This window comes from Amphiura filiformis, chromosome 20 (genome assembly GCF_039555335.1).
Source record: "Amphiura filiformis chromosome 20, Afil_fr2py, whole genome shotgun sequence".
Lineage (NCBI taxonomy): Eukaryota > Metazoa > Echinodermata > Ophiuroidea > Amphilepidida > Amphiuridae > Amphiura > Amphiura filiformis.
The window spans coordinates 49,849,038-49,868,594 of NC_092647.1; the positions used below are offsets into that span (position 1 = coordinate 49,849,038).

General features: G+C 34.9%; 1 protein-coding gene across 1 annotated transcript in view; it reads right to left on the minus strand.

The window, feature by feature from the left end:
- The window catches only part of LOC140141926 (uncharacterized), a 292,894-nt gene that overhangs the window by 213,785 nt on the left and 59,552 nt on the right, over nucleotides 1–19,557 (minus strand). Inside the window, exon 2 of the mRNA XM_072163809.1 lies at nucleotides 6,453–6,524. Coding sequence (XP_072019910.1) covers nucleotides 6,453–6,524 — 72 coding nt within the window. The remainder of the gene's footprint in view (nucleotides 1–6,452; nucleotides 6,525–19,557) is intronic.

Genomic DNA, 19,557 nt, shown 5'->3' on the forward strand with positions numbered 1-19,557 from the left:
AAATCTCTGTTTATCAAAGTTTTCTTTCTGTAGACCAGAAGTTTCCTTTTACAAGACGGATCTTACCATTGTAAACCAATGTGAACTTTATGTTTTCTGTGGAGCCAAAACAGTAACCGGGACATATGTAGTTTTTCCTATAGATCATAATATGTGAGCCACTAATAAGAACCAAGCAACCGAGCGATGCGACCGAAAGTAACGGTCAATCCCGTGGGAATGAATGGTGGATCCTATATGCTATTCGTTAATCCCGTGGGAATGAATGGTTTATCCTATATGCTATTCATTAATCCCGTGGGAATGAATGGTGGATCCTATAATTTATGCTATTCGTTAATCCCATGGGAATGAATGGTGGATCCTATATGCTATTCGTTAATCCCGTGGGAATGAATGGTGGATCCTATATGCTATTCGTTAATCCCGTGGGAATGAATGGTGGATCCTATATGCTATTCGTTAATCCGTGGGAATGAATGGTGGATCCTATATGCTATTCGTTAATCCCGTGGGAATGAATGGTGGATCATATATGCTGTTCGTTAATCCCGCGGGAATGAATGGTGGATCCTATATGCTATTCGTTTTGACTTAAATGTTACCAGTTATTAAAAATGTTGCGAAACCTGGGCAATGTAATAAATAAACTACTTCGGCTTGAAGATTATACACCTAGGTTTCATTATCATTGAGGTATAGGACTTTTTATTTTTTTCAGAGAAGAGCAGGTAAGGTAACTACTTGATTATATTTCTACATGTTCATACTACATACTCTGAAAAGTTTAGAAAATTCACACGGGTCAGTTTTTTAAAAATCACATTTTTGTTCCTAAAATGGGGGTTATAGCGCCCTCAACGGGCACTCTCTCCATAGGGCTACGTGACCAGTTATAGACAAATGGCCCTAAAATAAAACGGACTAGTTCATTTTTCCTCAAATTTTGCATATGATGTAGATTTAACATCTGGAATGTAATGCAAGTGGTGTTGTTGCTGCTCTTCTAAATTCATTTATAAAATGTCCGCCCCAGACCAAGGTGTATAATCCGCAGCTTGATTTTTGATAGGTCCTGTCTCAAGCTCTAAAAATCCCACCTACAAAACAGATTTGTTGTTCATAAAAAAATGATAATACGTGACAAACATCATCATTTCTTTGGGCAAACTACCCAGCAAACACAAAAACGTTTTTAAAACGTTTTAAATAAGTTATATTTTGGGTTTTGGTTTGGGTAAAATCGTTTTAATAACATTAAAATGTCGGGTTATATAAAGGTCATGAAATCGTTTTAAAACGTTTTGTATGAAAACACACTACAACAATATTTTTAAAATGTTTTCGAAATGTCATTGTAAACTATTTTTGCAAACATTTTTGGCCAAATATTTTGTCAACACTTAAATAACATTATGTTAAAATATTTGCACCCAGCAAACACAGAAATGTTCTTAAAATGTTTTTTACAAAACGTTTTAATAACATTTAAATGTCGGGTTATATAAAGGTCGTGAAAACATTTTAAAAACGTTATTGTAAATATTTTGGGCAAACATTTTTGCAAAATATTTTTTCAACGCCAAAATAACATTCTGTTTAGAATGATTTGTACCAAGTTTTCAAAAATATTTTTGGAATGTTATTAAAACGTTTTTATACCCTTTATATAACCCGACATTGAAATGTTTTCTGTAAAACATTTGTGTTTGCTGTGCAGTAATTGACCAACAAATGTTATTTAATGTTATGAAAACGTTTTATATCATTAATGTACCCTTTATATAACACGACATTTAAACGTTTTCTGACAACCTTTTATAACATTTTGCGAATGATGTCGAAAACGTTTTGTGTTTGCTGGGTATTCGACATCTCTTAAAACAGAACAAAACAAAAATAGAAATGAAATAATAAAAAACCCAAATAAACATACAAATAACCAAAGAATCATGATGACATAATCTTTATCATTTCTTTAAATAGCAAGTATTCTTCTAATAGAATAAGAAGTCACTTTAAGACATTAAACTTCAGCTCTGTTTAAAACCCTTCCTGGAGTATGCAATTTTGTTTTCTTTCTTAGTTTTCTTATCAAACTCGACAGAACCGCAAAGTGGACATGTCTTATCTATTACTGATGCATCGTAGCCTAAAGATGGATAGTGCTTGTGTATGCTTGGGACATTCCTGAGTAGATGGTTGTTGTTCATTATAACAAAAAGCTTGATATATTATATGACATGTATTTCTTCATACACAAAGTTATTATAAGCAAATGCCTCGAGCTCAAAATTATATATAACTTGATTCAGATTCATGGAAAATTGCTTCATTATAAGGCGACGTTTGTCAAAATGAGTTATTGTACCATTTTTTGTTTGTCAGGGCTTATAAATAAGTGACGTGTCAATTTGCATTATTTATTAATAATAAAAGTGTCTTCTAATGTTATTTACAGGATTAGTTTTATATATGCGGACGTAGTACATGAACACGCGAGGTCATTATAATTATAAAATGTTCCAAATTTCTATGTTCCTCCCTAAGACAGTTTAAAATAAATCGAACAATTATAAAAGTTATTGGTAGAGCATTTTTTTTTGTTTCACACACCTGGTTCGATTTGCAGTGTCAGGTGTTGTTGCGTTCTGTCACATCAGAGAGATTATGATGTTCCCGGGGATGTTCCATACACCGTACCCATTGCGTACTTTCATTCCCCTATTCATTCGTGCGTTCATACCGTATGATATGCTGCACAAGATATTGTACAGCATAATCACATGAGAGCGACTAATCAAGGTTTAACAGTCTATGGTCTATGCCCGAGTCTCATATCTACTTTAATTAAGCATGCTTTTAACATTGACAATAAACCTGGTATAGGGTTATTATTCAGCCTAAATTCAGTCTAAATAAAAAATAAAAAATAATTATTGCAATTGCTAACAGTAAACTCAAGTTATACTCATTTGAATACAACCAACCATTTTTGTAGCTGCACACGGTTTCACTTCCCAAGTAGGGGCCTACCTATTATATTGATTGGTAAGGCGCGATATTCAAATGCAAATAAAATTCTGTGGCAGGTGTGGTTTCGATCAATAATTCCTACATGTTAAAGGGCTCCTTTCAATATGAATTTTACCTCATTGCACTACATTATAATAAAACGGGCCAAATGACAACATGGCACCACAATTTACCGCACGGGAGCGCACGTTTCTGTCGACGAAGTACCAGGAAACTAAGAGTCCCACTGAAGTTCAGAGTCTTTTTCGTCTCCAATTTCCTACAGCTAACCGGGTTTCATGTAATGGAGCAGTATATAAGAATGTGAGCAAGCTCAATGTGCATGGGACACTAAGGAACAGACAGCCGGAAGCTTCAGACATGCGTTATAGTAAAACCAAAGAGCAGCTCAATCCTTTACCCACCATTCCCCAATCAAGCTTCTGCCGGATCGTTCGTAAAGGCTGTGAACCCTTTATAATTTGATCTGCATCTACTTCGATTATTTATCAATAAAGGAAGTAATAACTCTCTACATAAAACATTAAAAACAATCCAATTAGAAACCAACGTCTGCTGATTTATAAAATATTTTTTCTCGCTTACATTCTGGCCAAAAGTCTATCACCTGGCAACGTTTAAGGAAAATCCACGAGGGTCGTGTCCATGAGTGTGAAGACCTAGAGAAAATTGCCTTAAAAGTAACAAGTGACAAATTAAATATAGATAATTATAAATAATGTTTTGGTTATTTATCAGTGATTCCTAGTCAAATAAGACACCCCGGGTAAGACACCTTTCATGACTAATTAATATGTTCAGCGAGGGAGCACACTTTGGTTTTATAACAACTACGGGATTGTTTTGGCTATACAGCCCCATATTAAGAAGTATTTAATTATAATTATATACGATTTTTACTATAACATTATCTTGGCCTTCCAGCCAGGATGAAATTAAGAGATTATATCGCACTTTCCAGCCTTTTTGTTTAATTCTTATCTTTATAAACTTTACGTCGCTAGTAGCTTACGCGGCACTTACGAGTTACGAAGATTTGGTGCACTTCGCAACCCATGATAATCCATCATATGGTTAAAATATTTACCCTATTTCACTCTGCCCCACAAAAACGCACACCTAAGCTTACGTCTGCTACTACAATACAATTACTAACGGCAAGATAAATATATTAGTACTCAAAATAAAATGGGCCATTCCATTTTCAATACATGCACCCCTATGGAAGAGTTTAACTTAATCTCTCACACAGGGGAAGTAGATTTCAAATGGAGTCACACATTCAGGTAACCCCATTTGAAATTCACACTCCCTGTGTGGAGGATTACGATCATGTCTTCAATAAGGAGTGTCTGAATTTCAACTGGAATAGTCCAATAAGAACAACAAGCAGTCGCATACACAATCTCAAATCAAAACGACAAAGTAAAGCATTTCAATATCAAAAGTTCCGGTATGCGCACACACACCATCAATACAGATACGATTTATCGAATATTTAAGTACATAACGTACAGAAATCAAAGGAAGTATTTAATTGTGCCAATTTTGTTATTGACCCGCTACCTTGTCATTCCCTAGCGCCCTCTTGCCTCATTTTTCTTAAAAGGGTTCATGTTGAAACGTATTATTATAGCACATATTTGCTCCCTACAACAGTTTCTATTTTCATGTTTCCTTTTACGTATTTTATTCCCTAAGGTAACAAGTATTATGTACCTTTGATGACGAATTGCAGTTCGGTTACAGGTGCATTCAAACAGAAAAGGATTGGCATATTTAAATAATTGCCTATAATTTAAAAAGTAACCCAAATCAAAAATGAGTAAAGAGTAAAGTCCTTTACGTTTTCTGTTAATTCATGCCAATTCCTTTCTGTATATAGTTTTGGTTTTCAAGGACTCCATTTCAAACACATATAACTGATAGTTGATTGACATTGCCGCCACCCTTATACCCTTATCCCACTCCCTTTTAGCAATGTTTGTTTTGGGGAAAACTGATATTAAAGCCAAGCTAACGATACTGAAATTGCAGAACTCCATTCCTTCCAATATTTTTGATATACCGTATACTTTGTCTTATCGAGCTTTAAAGGACTATTCAGTGATTTGTTCATCCGGTGGATTGTAACAATCATCAAAATTCAGATTTTGGCACCTTCACAGATGTGCTAGCATAACCTGCTAATGGTTAAGCTTAAAGCCGCGTATTAAAGACAAAATGAGACTTTTTACATGAATCTGGTATTTGAGTAGATACAATTACCCTACATGTATATTTCGAATAGGACTTCAACTTTGTCAATACTGCTTTTTTACTCGTGTTTTTTTGTCGTTGTTTTGGTTTTTGCCAAATCTTTCGTAGCTGAAATACCTAATGACAATTTTAATGACTTATCCTTCACTCTAAGGTGATTTATCTTTGTCACTGAATAGGCCTTTAAAAGTGGCGTTATTGCTGTTACGTGGTTGCGCTGCGTTTGTACGCGTGAGTATACACACTGCACGATTAATAGGTACGCACCTACGTCACTCTCAACTGCCGTTGAGACTGCAGATGTACATTTATCTGTTCACATTATCTGCAGGTATAGGGTCCACAAGTATACGTTCCCCCCTAATACTTTTTTAATAAATCGAAAAATATTTTACGAAATGGTTTGTGTAGCCTTATTTGTTTTACATACCGACCAAATTATAGTGTCACATGTCATTGCGTTCAGTCAAAATGGTGCATTACAAAAAGGCATAGAAGTCAACTCTCAAACAACTAGGTCAGGCCTATTCGTATGTTTGTTTAGGAAAACATGACTGCTCTGGACTCAGGTGCAACTTTTAAAACGGTCTCTTTTTTAACATGATGAACCATTGTGACTGAACGCAATGACGTGTGACGCAATAATTTGTGCCATATGTGTAAAACAAATAAGGCTACACAAGTCTTTTTACAAGTTTGCATTTCGTCAAATATTTTTCGATTTATTTTAAAAAGTATTTAGGGGAAGCTCAGAAGTTGTACACCCTGTATAACCATTGTGACTGAACTCAATGACGTGTGACGCTATAATTTGGTCCACATGTGGAAAAAAATCAGAATACACAAGTCTTTTTATAAGTTTGCATTTCGTCAAATATTTTTCGATTTATTTTAAAAAGTATTCAGGGGGAACTCAGAAGTTGTAGACCCTGTATAACCGTTGTGACTGAACTCAATGACGTGTGACGCTATAAATTGGTCCACATGTGTAAAACAAATCAGACTACACCCAACGTTTTACATTCTTACATTTTGTAAAATATTTTTCTATTTATTTTAAAAGTATTAGGGGGAACTTAAAAGTTATGGACCCTATAGCTAGCAAAACTGATACAGTATTTTTTACTTTAGGAAGGCAGACATCAAAAGCACCTTACCTGGTCCCTCCCAGCAGTGATATCTACACAGCCATTCTGTTCTTGTGCATGTTTTGCAATCAAGGCCTGACACTGTAAAGAAACAGAAGTAATTAATTGGTACGGTGGAATGATAGTTGTAATAAATATGATTATCAGAACGAAATTAGTTATAGGTTTATAAGTTTATTGAGGAGTCCGTGAGTCACCCACCTTGTGCACATTGTTTTTGTGGGGCTTGAAAGCAGATCAGACACACCAAATTACTTTCTGTATGCGATGAATGTCCTTGTGATGTCAAATAATTTTGATTTTTTGAAATTGGCGATATAATACAAATTTTATGATATTGTTAACATTTTTGATATTTGGTTGAAGCATGCAGCAGCTGGGGAATGAAAATTAACCCAAGATCATGTCTGACGATCAAAGAGATATCATGCTGAACCAAATGCCCATTGACAAAGTAAATAACTTCGTCTTTCTGGGTAGTAGTGTGCCCTCAGTAGAAAAGGATATTAAATGTCTCACAAAGTTGGCAGCCTGGGCATTTGGTAGATTGAAAAATACCATCTGGTCTAACCATGACATCACCAGATCGCTGAAAGCAAGGATCTACCAGTCGCTCATCCTCCCTGTTGCCACCTATGGATCAGAATCCTGGGCGTTACGTGAATCCGATCGACACAGACTGGATGTTTTTGAGATCCGAAGCCTTGAGGCAATGCTTGGAGTTTCCTTACTTGACAATATCCGCAACAATTACATCAGACAGAGTCTCAACATCACTAGCTCCATCAACGATGTTATTTGCCGGAGACGTTGGGGCGGGGCATATCTTCAGGATGCCTCTACATCGGCTTCCCCACCAACCCTACATCAATGATTTCAGCAAGAAAATACCACCAGGTCGTCCACCAACTAGATGAAAGGACCAAATTCAGAGGGACCTTGGAATGTCCCCAAGAAACAAGACACAAGCAGCAGACAGAAATGAACGGAGGAGGCTTACTCGACAGAGGGCAATTAAGTCAAGTCAAGTTTTGATATTTAAACTTTATAAATCTAATAATAGGTACTTCAAGTGTATGTTGTTTTCAAACAGAAGGGGACGTTTGCACTATAGCACATGTATTTTGCAGATGTGGCTAGTACGGTGTACTGCGTGCAGATTGGCTAAATTGATTGATTTTTTCAAAGGGAAATATGGATATTGGAAGTAATGAGTCAGATACCTTAAGGATCACTGTAATCTGCAATCGATTCTTACAACCGATCTCTTCAAAGTGATCAAATTAACCATATTTAACCAAGTTTAAGGTTTCTTACAACTTCAATATTTAAAGGTTTTACAAACATTTTTATTATGATGTAAAGTAACACCAAATTACAAAATTAGAGTAATAATTAATAAACACGTAAAAGATTCTTTATATTATAAAGAATCTTTTGCGTGTTTAGTGGTTACTTTTGAATAGCTTGTGGTAAATAGAGCAAGCTTTTATTGGTACAAAATTGAGTCAATTGCAGATTAAATATTGATGTTTCTTCTTGAAGTCTCATTGATTATTTCAAATAACATAATGCCTTGATATTAAATTACGTGCACTTTGAAATAATAATCCCTGTGAGAGGTTGTTGATATTTTACTGCCGAGTTTCACAATTTTAACCTCTTGTATTTGTACTACGTTCAGGTAGTTTTTAAAAAGTGATACAAACGGAATAGATAATGAAGAAAGAAATAATGGAAAGTTTATTATGAAAAATAGTTTTTAACACATTAAAGGCCCATTCATAGCCTGCGAGTGGTTCAGCCGAAAGCCGTGTATTTAAGACAAAATAGACATTCTACACGAATCTGTAATTTAGATACTGACAGTATCTAAATTAGCTACATGTGTTTGAATGGGGCTTCAACTTCGTCTGTACTGCTGTTTTCTTCGTTTTTTGCCAAATTTGTCATTTTAAAATAACCAAATGACAATTTGAATGACTTATCCTTTACTTTTAAGCAATTTATAAACAATTTTAATTTTTTACACTTGCGCTGGGATCACTGAATAGGTCTTTAAGTCTCCATTCTCCACATTCATAAATAGCAGCCAGATACACTGATCATCTGAATAGTATACAAATATTGAATGTTATGACTACAATGGTAAGATGAACTATGGACTGTCCCATTCATCAAGGCTTTGTCGAGTTGAATCGAACATATTTCTCACTGAATGAAAATATTGTTTCCCTTGAAAGAATAAAAACATACCTAAATTCCTTTTATTCCACTTAATTTCATTAATCACAAGGAAAACAAAATAAATTAAAAAAAAAAAGTTACATTTATATTTATTTTAAAAGCAACAGCAACACCCATACGTGGCGAGTCAAGGTGTTAACTGCGATCGCTCCACACTTGCGTTAATTGGAGTTGCCACGGTAGTTGCGCGTGAAAACAATGGAAATTAGGCTATTACACCCACGTCGAGTGCAATTATAGTCATGTTGCTGAAAATAGCAAAAATTAAAATGTCATTTTGTAATGCCTATTAAGTCATCCGGTGAATGGTCTACGTTTGTATGATTTGTTATCTGAAAACCAATCATGACCTATGTGTATTATAATGGTTTCCTATTTGCGAAGGCGTACTTAACGTGTGACGTCGTATAAATAAAGTTGGTTTTTAAATTGGATAGCCTTGGATAGAAAACAATACTTTTATATATAAATTATGACATTAAGACAAAAAAACCAAAAGCCCTTCATTTAATGTTGCGAGAAAAGGCACAGTCCAAACAAAACGATTTTGCGAGAAAAAGTAAAGTCCTTTTTTATGTTACAAGACAAAACGGCCTTAGAGAACGTGACGCAAGCTTATAAGAATGTGTAATGGGACGCAAATTCAGATTCCTTGAAAATTGAGTTATTTTGTTTCGGTCCAAATATATTGCGAGAAAAAGTACAGTCCAAACTAAATAGTTTGAAATTGTCTTAGTTTTTATATTATTTTTCGGGAGTGGAGAGATAGCTTTGTGATCAGTTATTGGTGTGATGGTGTCGTGCTGATTCGCGGCCCTCCAGATGCAAAAGAGTATAATTATTATATTGTATGAATATAATATTATATCAGGCTTATTTCTACAAATGTTGTTATTCCTTGTAGAAATAGAAACAGGCATTGGGACATCTTGGGATCCTGACCGCCTGGCCACCATGATATTTTAAATTTTCAGGCCATTTTTTTAATGTCACACAACAAAGCGGCCGTGGAGAACGTGACGCAAGCTTGTAAGAAATAATGTAATGAGGCGCAAGTCCAGATTCTGTTCCGTGTTGTTATGTTTAAGTCTTGTTAAGTGTGGCTTTGTTAAATAAGTCCAGATATACGATTATCTTGTTACGAAACCTTTTACGAAAGTAGTAACCAAGCCAATAAACAAAATTGACATTGAAACATTTATTTTTGATGAAAATGAAATAATTTGTACATAATACTTGTTTCTTTTTGCTTTATCCTTCAATTTGAAAACACACAGGTGCATCCCGCATTACTTCAGTATATTCAATGATGGGTGTCTGCTTTTCAATAAAAACAAGAAGAAGTAAAAAGATTAAAACTTTCAACTGGACTCACCAGGTTAACAAATAATTTCAGAACCAACTGGTTCCTTCCTCAGTGGGTGATGGTGTGTGAGATGCTGCTGAGATCAGTGTTTCTAGAAGATCTTCTACTAGAGTTGCCAGTTGCTTTCACTGATTTCAGCAAGCTGTTGTACACTGGAGATAGTTCGTACCCTGCGAGGTGTTGATTTTGGGCTGCGGGTCTCTCCTAATGTGAGGAAGGAACCAGTTGGTTCTGAAATTATTTGGGAAAATAACCGGGTGAGTGCAGTTGAAAGTTTTATTCTTTTTACTTCTTGTTTACTACCTGCACGTATGAACCTACCCAACTGTATAAAAACAAGAAGCTTTAAAAATCTGTTGTATATTAAAAATTTATATAAGCAAGTTATACCTATTGGATGTGCAGACAATTAAGGCGTGGGGTATGAACGTTTGGACAGTATTTATTTTGGGACATTAGAGCACATCAGACATATCGAATTGCATTCTGAATACGAAGAATGTCATTCTGATATCAAATAATTTTGATTTTTGAAATTCGCAATTTAATACACATTTTATGGCAAATCATTAAAAATTGATATTTTTTTTATATTTAGCAGTACTTGAAGTACACCTTATAAATCTGATGATTTATACTTAAAGTGTATGTAGGTGGGATGAAAAGCCGACGATCAATTGAAAATTTTGACCTTTCGTATTGAAGATATGGATTTTTTTTTCCCAAAACACCAAAAAAAATTACGTCTTTTGGGAAAAAATCCATATCTTCAATATGAAAGGTCAAAATTTTCAATTGACCGTCGGCTTTTTCCTCCCTGCTACATACACTTTAAGAATATATCATTAGATTTATATAATTTACTTCGAGGACTGTTATATATCAAAAATTTGAAAAATATCCATTTTTTATAATTTGTCATAAAATTTGTATTATATTGTGATTTTCAAAAAATGAAAATTATTTGGTATCAGAAAGACATGCTTCGTATTCAGAATGCAATTCGATAGGTCTGAGGTGCTCTCATGTCCCATAAAAAATACTGTCGAAACGCAATAAACGCTCATTTTAGATCCCTTAAAGAAAGAGCGATTTGTCTTTCATAAAAGATACCACATTGTAACAAAAGACTCTAAAGACTCAAAAGCTGCATAATGGGCGTGTGCATATCTACTACTAATGCATCACGTCCGTAAATCGTTTTGCACAACAATTATGAAACTTACAAGTTCGCTTTACAAGTGGTAAAATTCAAGGCCATTAAAAAGTAATTTTGAACAGTAGCTCATTGTAAACAAGGCTCTGAGGAGACAGTGTAGTGATTGTCGTTATACCTGTGCACAATGGATATGATATAAAGACTGCACAAAAAGTAACGCAACTGTTATAAACACGCATCCTTTTTTCTATGTTGAAATATTCTGAAAACAATTACTAAATCTGAAGCCATATACGTATTTATAACAGCTGCTTCATTTTTTTTGCAGACTTTACAACGTTTTAGACTGTATACGTAGTTCCTTTTTATACTTGTTTTGTACATAAACCAGAAAAATCTGTTCCAACTAACCAACATGCAATAGGTTGATCCAAGAGGGTACAACTGTGTCACAAATTATAAAAATAAAAACAAAGAAAATGTGACACAACATCCAATGGGGAGTAACACAAAAGACATAATTATGACAAAGTTAAGAACCCGACGTTTGAAAAGAAAAAGACCAGGTCCATAAATCATTTCTACCTCGTCTGTACTTTTAATTCGTAGAAAAACGCCGGGTTTTTAACTTTGAATGAACGAAAAATACGTTTTGATAAAAGAGTACTTTTAATATTGCAGACAAAATTTGGGCATACTCAGTTGAACTCGAACTATATCCCTACTTCTGTTGCTAATACTTTATATTTGAATGTTTTAATCAGTTGGTAGCCAGTAGAATAAGGAACTACGTTATCTATATCATGATATCATGATATCGCTTGCCTTCGCTAACCTACATTGTTCAATATTCTGGTTACTTATGTAATGGCTGTTCCAATAAAAACACACATTTCTCATTAAAGATTTAAAAAGATGTGTTTTTAATAACGTTCTTTTTCTTCTAATAATAAGTTAATTTCAGCAGAAGTTAATTTGGGGTAGAAATTGCGAAATTTGAAATATGACTATTGCAAAAGGAACTACTAGATTCGACTTGCAGCTTCAGAAGGACCTTCACAAATGCAAAATTGTTTGTAAGTGTACATTGAGTTACAAGTGAATTGATTCTGAGAATGGCGATCCTTATTTTTGAAAGTATACATTGATTCTCGGATTGGTGATCATTAATTTTCAAAGTGTAAATTGCTTGCAATTGCAAGTTGATTCTCAGATTGAATTTTTTGAAAGTGCACATTGTATTGTAAGCTTTTATTAATTCACTTTAATTGATCCAGAGAATGGTGAATCCTAGTTGATTTTAAAAATTGTGATCCTTAGTTTGGAAAGTTTAAATGGACAATATTATCACAGATGTTTGAAAAAAGTCTACAGTTTGGCTACAATAATTTTTACCGCGGTAATCATTAGTTCGGGTTGATATATAGGAGGCGGTGGTACACGTCACAGAATGTATATTGTCAAAATTAATGTTCATAAGAAAGTTTCAAGCCTACATCGCTGCGTAGGTGTATGAGGAAGATCCATTGTGTCTAATATTTCCATTATCAAAATACACACTAAAATGACCAAATGTTGTGGGAGGATATTTTTGTAGCTTTGCCCACGTATTATACTGTGTATATTATGACAACTATAAAACCTGCATACCGAAATATGAAGTGACATTTATAATTATTGAAATGTTAAATACATTCATGGTCGAAAATTGTGAATCAAAATGTAAAAGATTCTGTTTTATAATGCTCGCCGCTCACGTTTAAGATTATTTCAAATGCCATGCAGTAAAAAATGGAACTGTCTTGTTAACTATTTGAAATTTATAATAAAATGCCATTGATCATTTAAAAAAAATTAAAATAATTTAGTGGTGAACTCGCAGAAGGCTACCCACAAAATGCTTAGGCTAACTATTTTAAGAAGCATTTCAAATTTATTATCGAGTATTAATTATCGAATATTAATAATGTGATATTAATAAGTATTCATATCAGTCCTTTATTATTATGTATTTGATTTGACTAGAACGCTAGTTTAGTTGCTTTTCAAAATAATTAATATTCTCGCTTTCGTGGCAAAATTGAGTTAGCTTGAAATTCCCCTGGACAAGGAACTTACTGCTAATTGTCTCGTGGTAACCCGTACGAAACTCGGGGAGCTGATCCTGGTTGCGATGGTTATTTGTGGAATATCTAGGGTATGCGCTCTTGTAGCAACAAGTCCCTGAATTGTTGATAAATGGTTTATGGAATGATGTGGGCCGTAGTGGTCAGCGACAACCTGTAAAGTGTGCTGAGGCTTGTGGATTAACGTCTAGGCGTTGTGCCTGTGCGTAGCGCACTATAAATCTCTGCGTTTTTTTGTATTATTACTTTTACATGTTGACTATCCACAGAGGGTGATTATCCATGCAACGCCACACGGATTTTGACATTCAGGAACTAAAACAATTCGCCTTTTGAATCTGACTTTAAACTACATGTGCCGGTTTAAGTCATTTTTACTCTGGACGGCGTCCGAAGGACGGGTCCTCTTGTGGTTTATTTACTTTTAATTCACAAAGTAGGAGAGAGATTGTGCGGCGTGCCTGATTATAAAATATCGTGATAATTACACCTCTACTTATTGAATTAGATGATTTAGCCTACACCTAACAAAGTATCTTTATACATTGCGTGTACGGATGTTACCAATTCCGCCTATATGTCAAAACATTATATGCCTTTATAATGGACTTTTTTAACGAAAGAGATGAAAGGTAGAAAAACATTATTTGGAGTTTAAGCAACTATATTACTGATATACACGGCTTGAAAAAACGTGTATTATTGTTAGACCAATCTATACAGTACACAACTTATAATTCCCACCTAGTACTTTTTAAAATAAGTCGAAAAATATTTTACGAAATATTAAAATGTAAAAGGATATGTATAGCCCTATTTATTTTACCCATGTGGACTAATTTATAGCGTCACACATAATTGCGTTCAGTCACAATGGTTAATTGCGTAAGAAAAGAGGCCGTTTTAAAAGTTGCACCTGAGTCCATAGCAGTCTGCTTTTCTTTAACAAACACATGATAGGCCTGGCCTACTGTATTGTTTGAGATATGATCCTATGGACTCAGATGCCACTTTTACACTGTTTAAAACGGTCTCTTTTTTACATAATGAACCATTGTGACTGAACCCAATGACGTGTGACGCTATACTTTGGTCCATATGTGTAAAACAAATAAGGCTACTTATATCTTTTTACACCTTTGCATTTTGTGAAATATGTTTCGATTTATTTTAAAAAGTATTTAGGGGGAACTTATACGTTGTGTACCCTATATTGTAATGTTTTGTGGATGTGTCTGCCTTTCGTCTTTTTCGTCAAAAACCCTCAAGTCATCATGTTTATAGAGAATGAATTCTACGGTATCCATCTATAGGGTAATAAGTATAATAATAAGTATAGCATAACAATCTAATAGTCTTACATGATAATTAGTCATTTTTGCTTGACAAAACCAGTAAGTTTTTACTTACTAATATTTCGTCCAACTCGTCGGAGGACTTCATCAGATGTGAGCATCTGAACAACTTCCGGTTGTGAGTAGTCTTACTTCTAGTCTTCAAAAGTGGATCAGTTGCTCACATCTGATGAAGTCTTCTGTCGAGATGAACGACATATTAGTAAGTAAAAACTTACTGGTGTTTTTCAAACAAAAATGACTAATTGATTTGATGTACAAACCTGATGAATCTATTCACTGAAGTCTTACTTAACATGCTTAACATTGTAAAATACGAATATTATTTGCAAGATACTTGTGCGTTAACAGTTCTTTTACGATCGATTGGTTACTTGAAATACGCTTTTAAGGAAAGTAAACCGGGATTAGTTTGGTTATTAAAGCTCTTGTCTCGACTTTAACGTTAACGACAGTACAGTAACGGAATCCGTGTGTTCGAATTTTTTTCGGATATTATTTTAATTTTAATGCGATATAATATGTTTGAAAGTCTACATTTTGCAATATTTTTGTTCTTCTTAGTACTAAAACATGAAAATTACATATTTACATATTTACTTATTGAATACATGATACACATTAATGAAGCCAATAATTGCATTTATATAGCCATGGGTCTTGCGGTTCTTGAGTTGGGCACATAAGGCGGAAATGACACCCCTATATCAAGGCTTGGGATCTCCTTCATAGAACCCGTACCATTCCACTTGTGTGCCAGCTTTATTTATCTCAATATTTGAGTGTAAACACTGCTGACCCCATTAACAAAGCCATCAAGAAAAACATCACAAAACCATTAGGAAAACATAACAGTTTAATCCATGCAATGTGAAAAGAACATCCAGAACATCGACTCATACTGGACATTAAGTGCAACACAAAATTGACCTATTTCACTTTTACACAAAAATAGCCAATTCTAATCGCCCCTGATTCCTATTGGTTTTTTGTAATACTTTGAATACAGATAACAAACATAAAGCGGTATTTCTTAGAGAATGTTTAAATGTAATTAATTATCGTAATTTGTTTGTAGGTGCATAAAGGGGAATGGTTCATTCAACCAAACCACAACAAAAAGCAAACCCTAATTGGCCAAAATCGATTCCAATTTCATGTTTCTCTACTCGTTTTCCGAGTTACTCAATTCCCAGCGGTCAATAACCATGTGTAGTAATATATCACTGTTTTATTATATCAATTTCAACCGTTTCCCGTTGATAAACTTTCGCCGCCTAACAAACCAGAATACGCTTAACGCCTGTAGAAATTTAGCTTAATGTTCGTAAGATGGTAATATTTCATTTTGCTAAAAGCTATGCACACTATTGCACACTTTGTTTGGTTACATTGTGACAATCAATTTTAGCGACAAATGTGTCATTTTGTCAGGTTGTGTCACATAGACATAGATCTTTATGTCACTTTTTAAAGATAGTATAGTTGATATTGTAAATAGTATATTGGTGAGCAAACTAGGTTTATAGATTGTCCCATAGTATACAGCCAACGGGGACGAACATCTAGTCAACCATCAGTATATTATTCTCTTGCGATTACCATCTTGACGCAAGTAACGGATAAATTTATTTACAATTATGTTAGCTTGTCAAAGTTGTTTTCAGAAACTAGATAACGTACACAACTGTCTGTCAGTTAAAATTAGAAATCTATGTGATGCTATACTTAATATTTTTCTAACGCGTTAAGGGGGTACTACACCCATCACATTTTTTTGCGGGTTTTTGCATTTTGTGAAGAAATAAAAAAAAAAAATTGGTCAAAGTGGTATGCAAAATGAAGGGCAAATCTTCTCGTTCTATTGGTGGTATTGATAATAATGTAGCTTACATGCTTTTAATTGTACAAGCCAAAGAGAGGTACATGATGACCCCATCACAATTTTGATCATATTTGCAATTTCAGAACTGCTGACGTGAATCCACTTTACACACTTATTTATCAGCAATGGCAGACCCTAATAGTACCAAAATATTTTTTATTTTGGAAATGCATTAATTATGCACAGCTTTGAAAACACGAATATGCATCAATTTCATGTTATCAATGAAATTAAACTTATTTTCCCCCTTCCAGTTGACAACGATATGCAAAATTTGTGTTCACAAGGCAGCACATTTGTTTCAGGTTTGATACGGTTGAAATTAAAGAACAGTCAAAACAGTCAATTTTCAATATTAGGTGAATTTTTGCTCAGTTTTCTGAGAAAATAGAAAGCTTACAAAATACGATAATAATGTGAATCTGTATGTTCACAATGGTAAAACCTCAATATTAAACTGTTGGACACACCCTAAAACTTCATGTGTAGTAACGGTTTCGTCACTTACCTGTAGCGGGTGTGTATTCCTTCCACTTTGAGAAAAAGATGAAAAATCCGTGTGAAACTTGGAACTGATAAAATCACTGCTCGCTTCGAAGATAAGCCGACGAAATCGACGCCATATTTTTATAATTGGTTTTGACCTTTGACTAAGGTTGCGCGATACTCGATACCGCGGATTCTCTGATACCGGTACGCGTACGATACCGTACTTTACAGACATGACAGAATAGGCCTAAAGAATTATTTAATGGAACGTATTGAAAAAAATATTAGAAAATTGAAAACAAATATAAACAAATATTCTAATCTCTCATTCTCTATTAGCGACTTCAGGTAGCGAATAAATTGTGTGGTAGGTCTAGACTATCTCCAACTCTAGAGTGATGCAGAATCCCGGGTGCAGAATTCACTGCTTTTATTGGAGTATAAATGATCCAGATCCAGATCTCGCAGCCCGGGCTCACCGCTAGGCCTAGGCCTACATTGTACAGTGTTTTGAATAATCCAATGGATTGTCTATGGGATATGCACTCATCAGCACATCATGGCGGGTATTGGCGGGGCATGTAGGCCTACACGATAAAACATTTCAGGGTGTGTTTGTTATGTTATATTTATTACGATTAGGTAAAAATCCCGATTTTGAAAAATGTTACGGTGCTTTAAATAACAATTGTTTTCCTAATGTACGTACATGTAACGTCACAAAACACTTTTCAGCTACCTACCGTATCATTCACATTTAGAAGTGTATAGAAACTAGTTTACGCTGAGGGATGCTTTCATATAATTTTTAACAAAAGGATTTTTCACACATCTGAGTTTTGGTGACCTTGAGCATTGTAAAGTGGCAATGTTCGATCCCAATCAAAGTAATTGCAAATCTTTTACTAAACATTTTCAGTACAAAAACACGGTTTAAAATATGTTACGAAAGATTTGAAACTAGCCAATTGTAGGCCTATTGGTTTTGTTTACAATCAACACACAAATTGTGTTAATAATGTTTTAAACTTAAATTGTCAACAGAAAGAGTCAGCTGATCATCAGGTTTTATGTCTTCTTTTAACAAGAGTGGAAACAAAGGAACCCGAAGAATGTGCAAAGTTATTGACTTCGGCTAGCATCTTAAAATTAAACTCTGAGTCAAAAATAAGCTTTGTTTCATTAATTAAAAAGAAAGTTGTAAAGTTGTTGTATCTTGTTAGTAAAGTGAAGTTTGCTACTGTTTTTATTATTACCTGTGTTGCGATTCGAAATCCCACAAAGAGTAAGCAAGTTCGTTATTAAATGTGGTAGGCCTCAGTACCCCCCTCCCCTCCCCCAACATACACATTGACTCATTTAAGGCGCGGATTCAGTGGGCTGACGGGCCAAAAAAAAAAAAAAAAGAGAAGAGAAGGGAAGAAAGGAGAAAAGAGAAGAGAAAATGGAGGAAAGGAGGAGAAAACTAAATTGCACGTAATTGAGTAGGCCGATGTCTAAATAATCGCACAGTCGGGACGATTGGAAGTAGGTCCTATATAGGCCTGCGATTATTTTAGGTATTGCTTGAAGGCGGGTCCTCGTCCTAAAAGCATGTGAAAATTACTGCGGGTCCGCCGATATGCAGGGCTCCTCACATTTTGCCACCAAAGTCAGTATTAAGACGGACTCCATACCGACTTCATCGATTTATGCATGCTTTAGTAATTGCCAATCTCAAGTTTTGCAAATTGAGTTCGGGCCCTTTTTTCTGTTTAAAGCAATTGATTCAAATAGTAGTACAGTGTAAAAACAATGCACCGAATGGCTTCAATTCGACCTTCATCTTGCAAATTTTTCAAACTCCTCAGACTAACCCTTGCGTAGTGGATAAACATATGATCATTTTCGCTCTTCTTCCAACATTTGCAAATTTAAGCCCTATGTTAACACAATTTGCGGTATAGGCTTACAGGAAAACTTGTCCAAGGAAGGTTTCATAGACCATCATTTAACAAATTCGCGGCTTTTTCAAACTACAATTTTACACACTAGTACCAAAATGGTCCACCAAAACACTTCAATTTTCTTCATTTTACAGTCCCCTGCGTAATCGATATACAAGTGGCCATTTTCGCTTCTTCTTTCGCCGATTTATGTTTAAAACAATGCTTCATGAACCGCACATTTCACAAATATTCGGCCGCCAAACTAAAATTTTACACCGTGAGTAATAGCGCCAAAATTGTCCACCAAATCGCATCAATTAGATCTTCATTTTGCACCAGTTTCTTATTTCTGAGGGGGGAACATCCTCCATCAGACAACCTCCTGGGTCTCGCAAGCGCGCTCCGAGGCCATTTTTTTTAAATTTTATTTTATTTTTTCTAAAAATTCGGCCGCCACCCCCTGACTGCTCTAGATCGACATTCGACAAAAGCTGGTATCGCCCATCCCTATGGAGAGTGACATCCGTTGACATCACAGACCAGGCGGTGATGGAAGCGA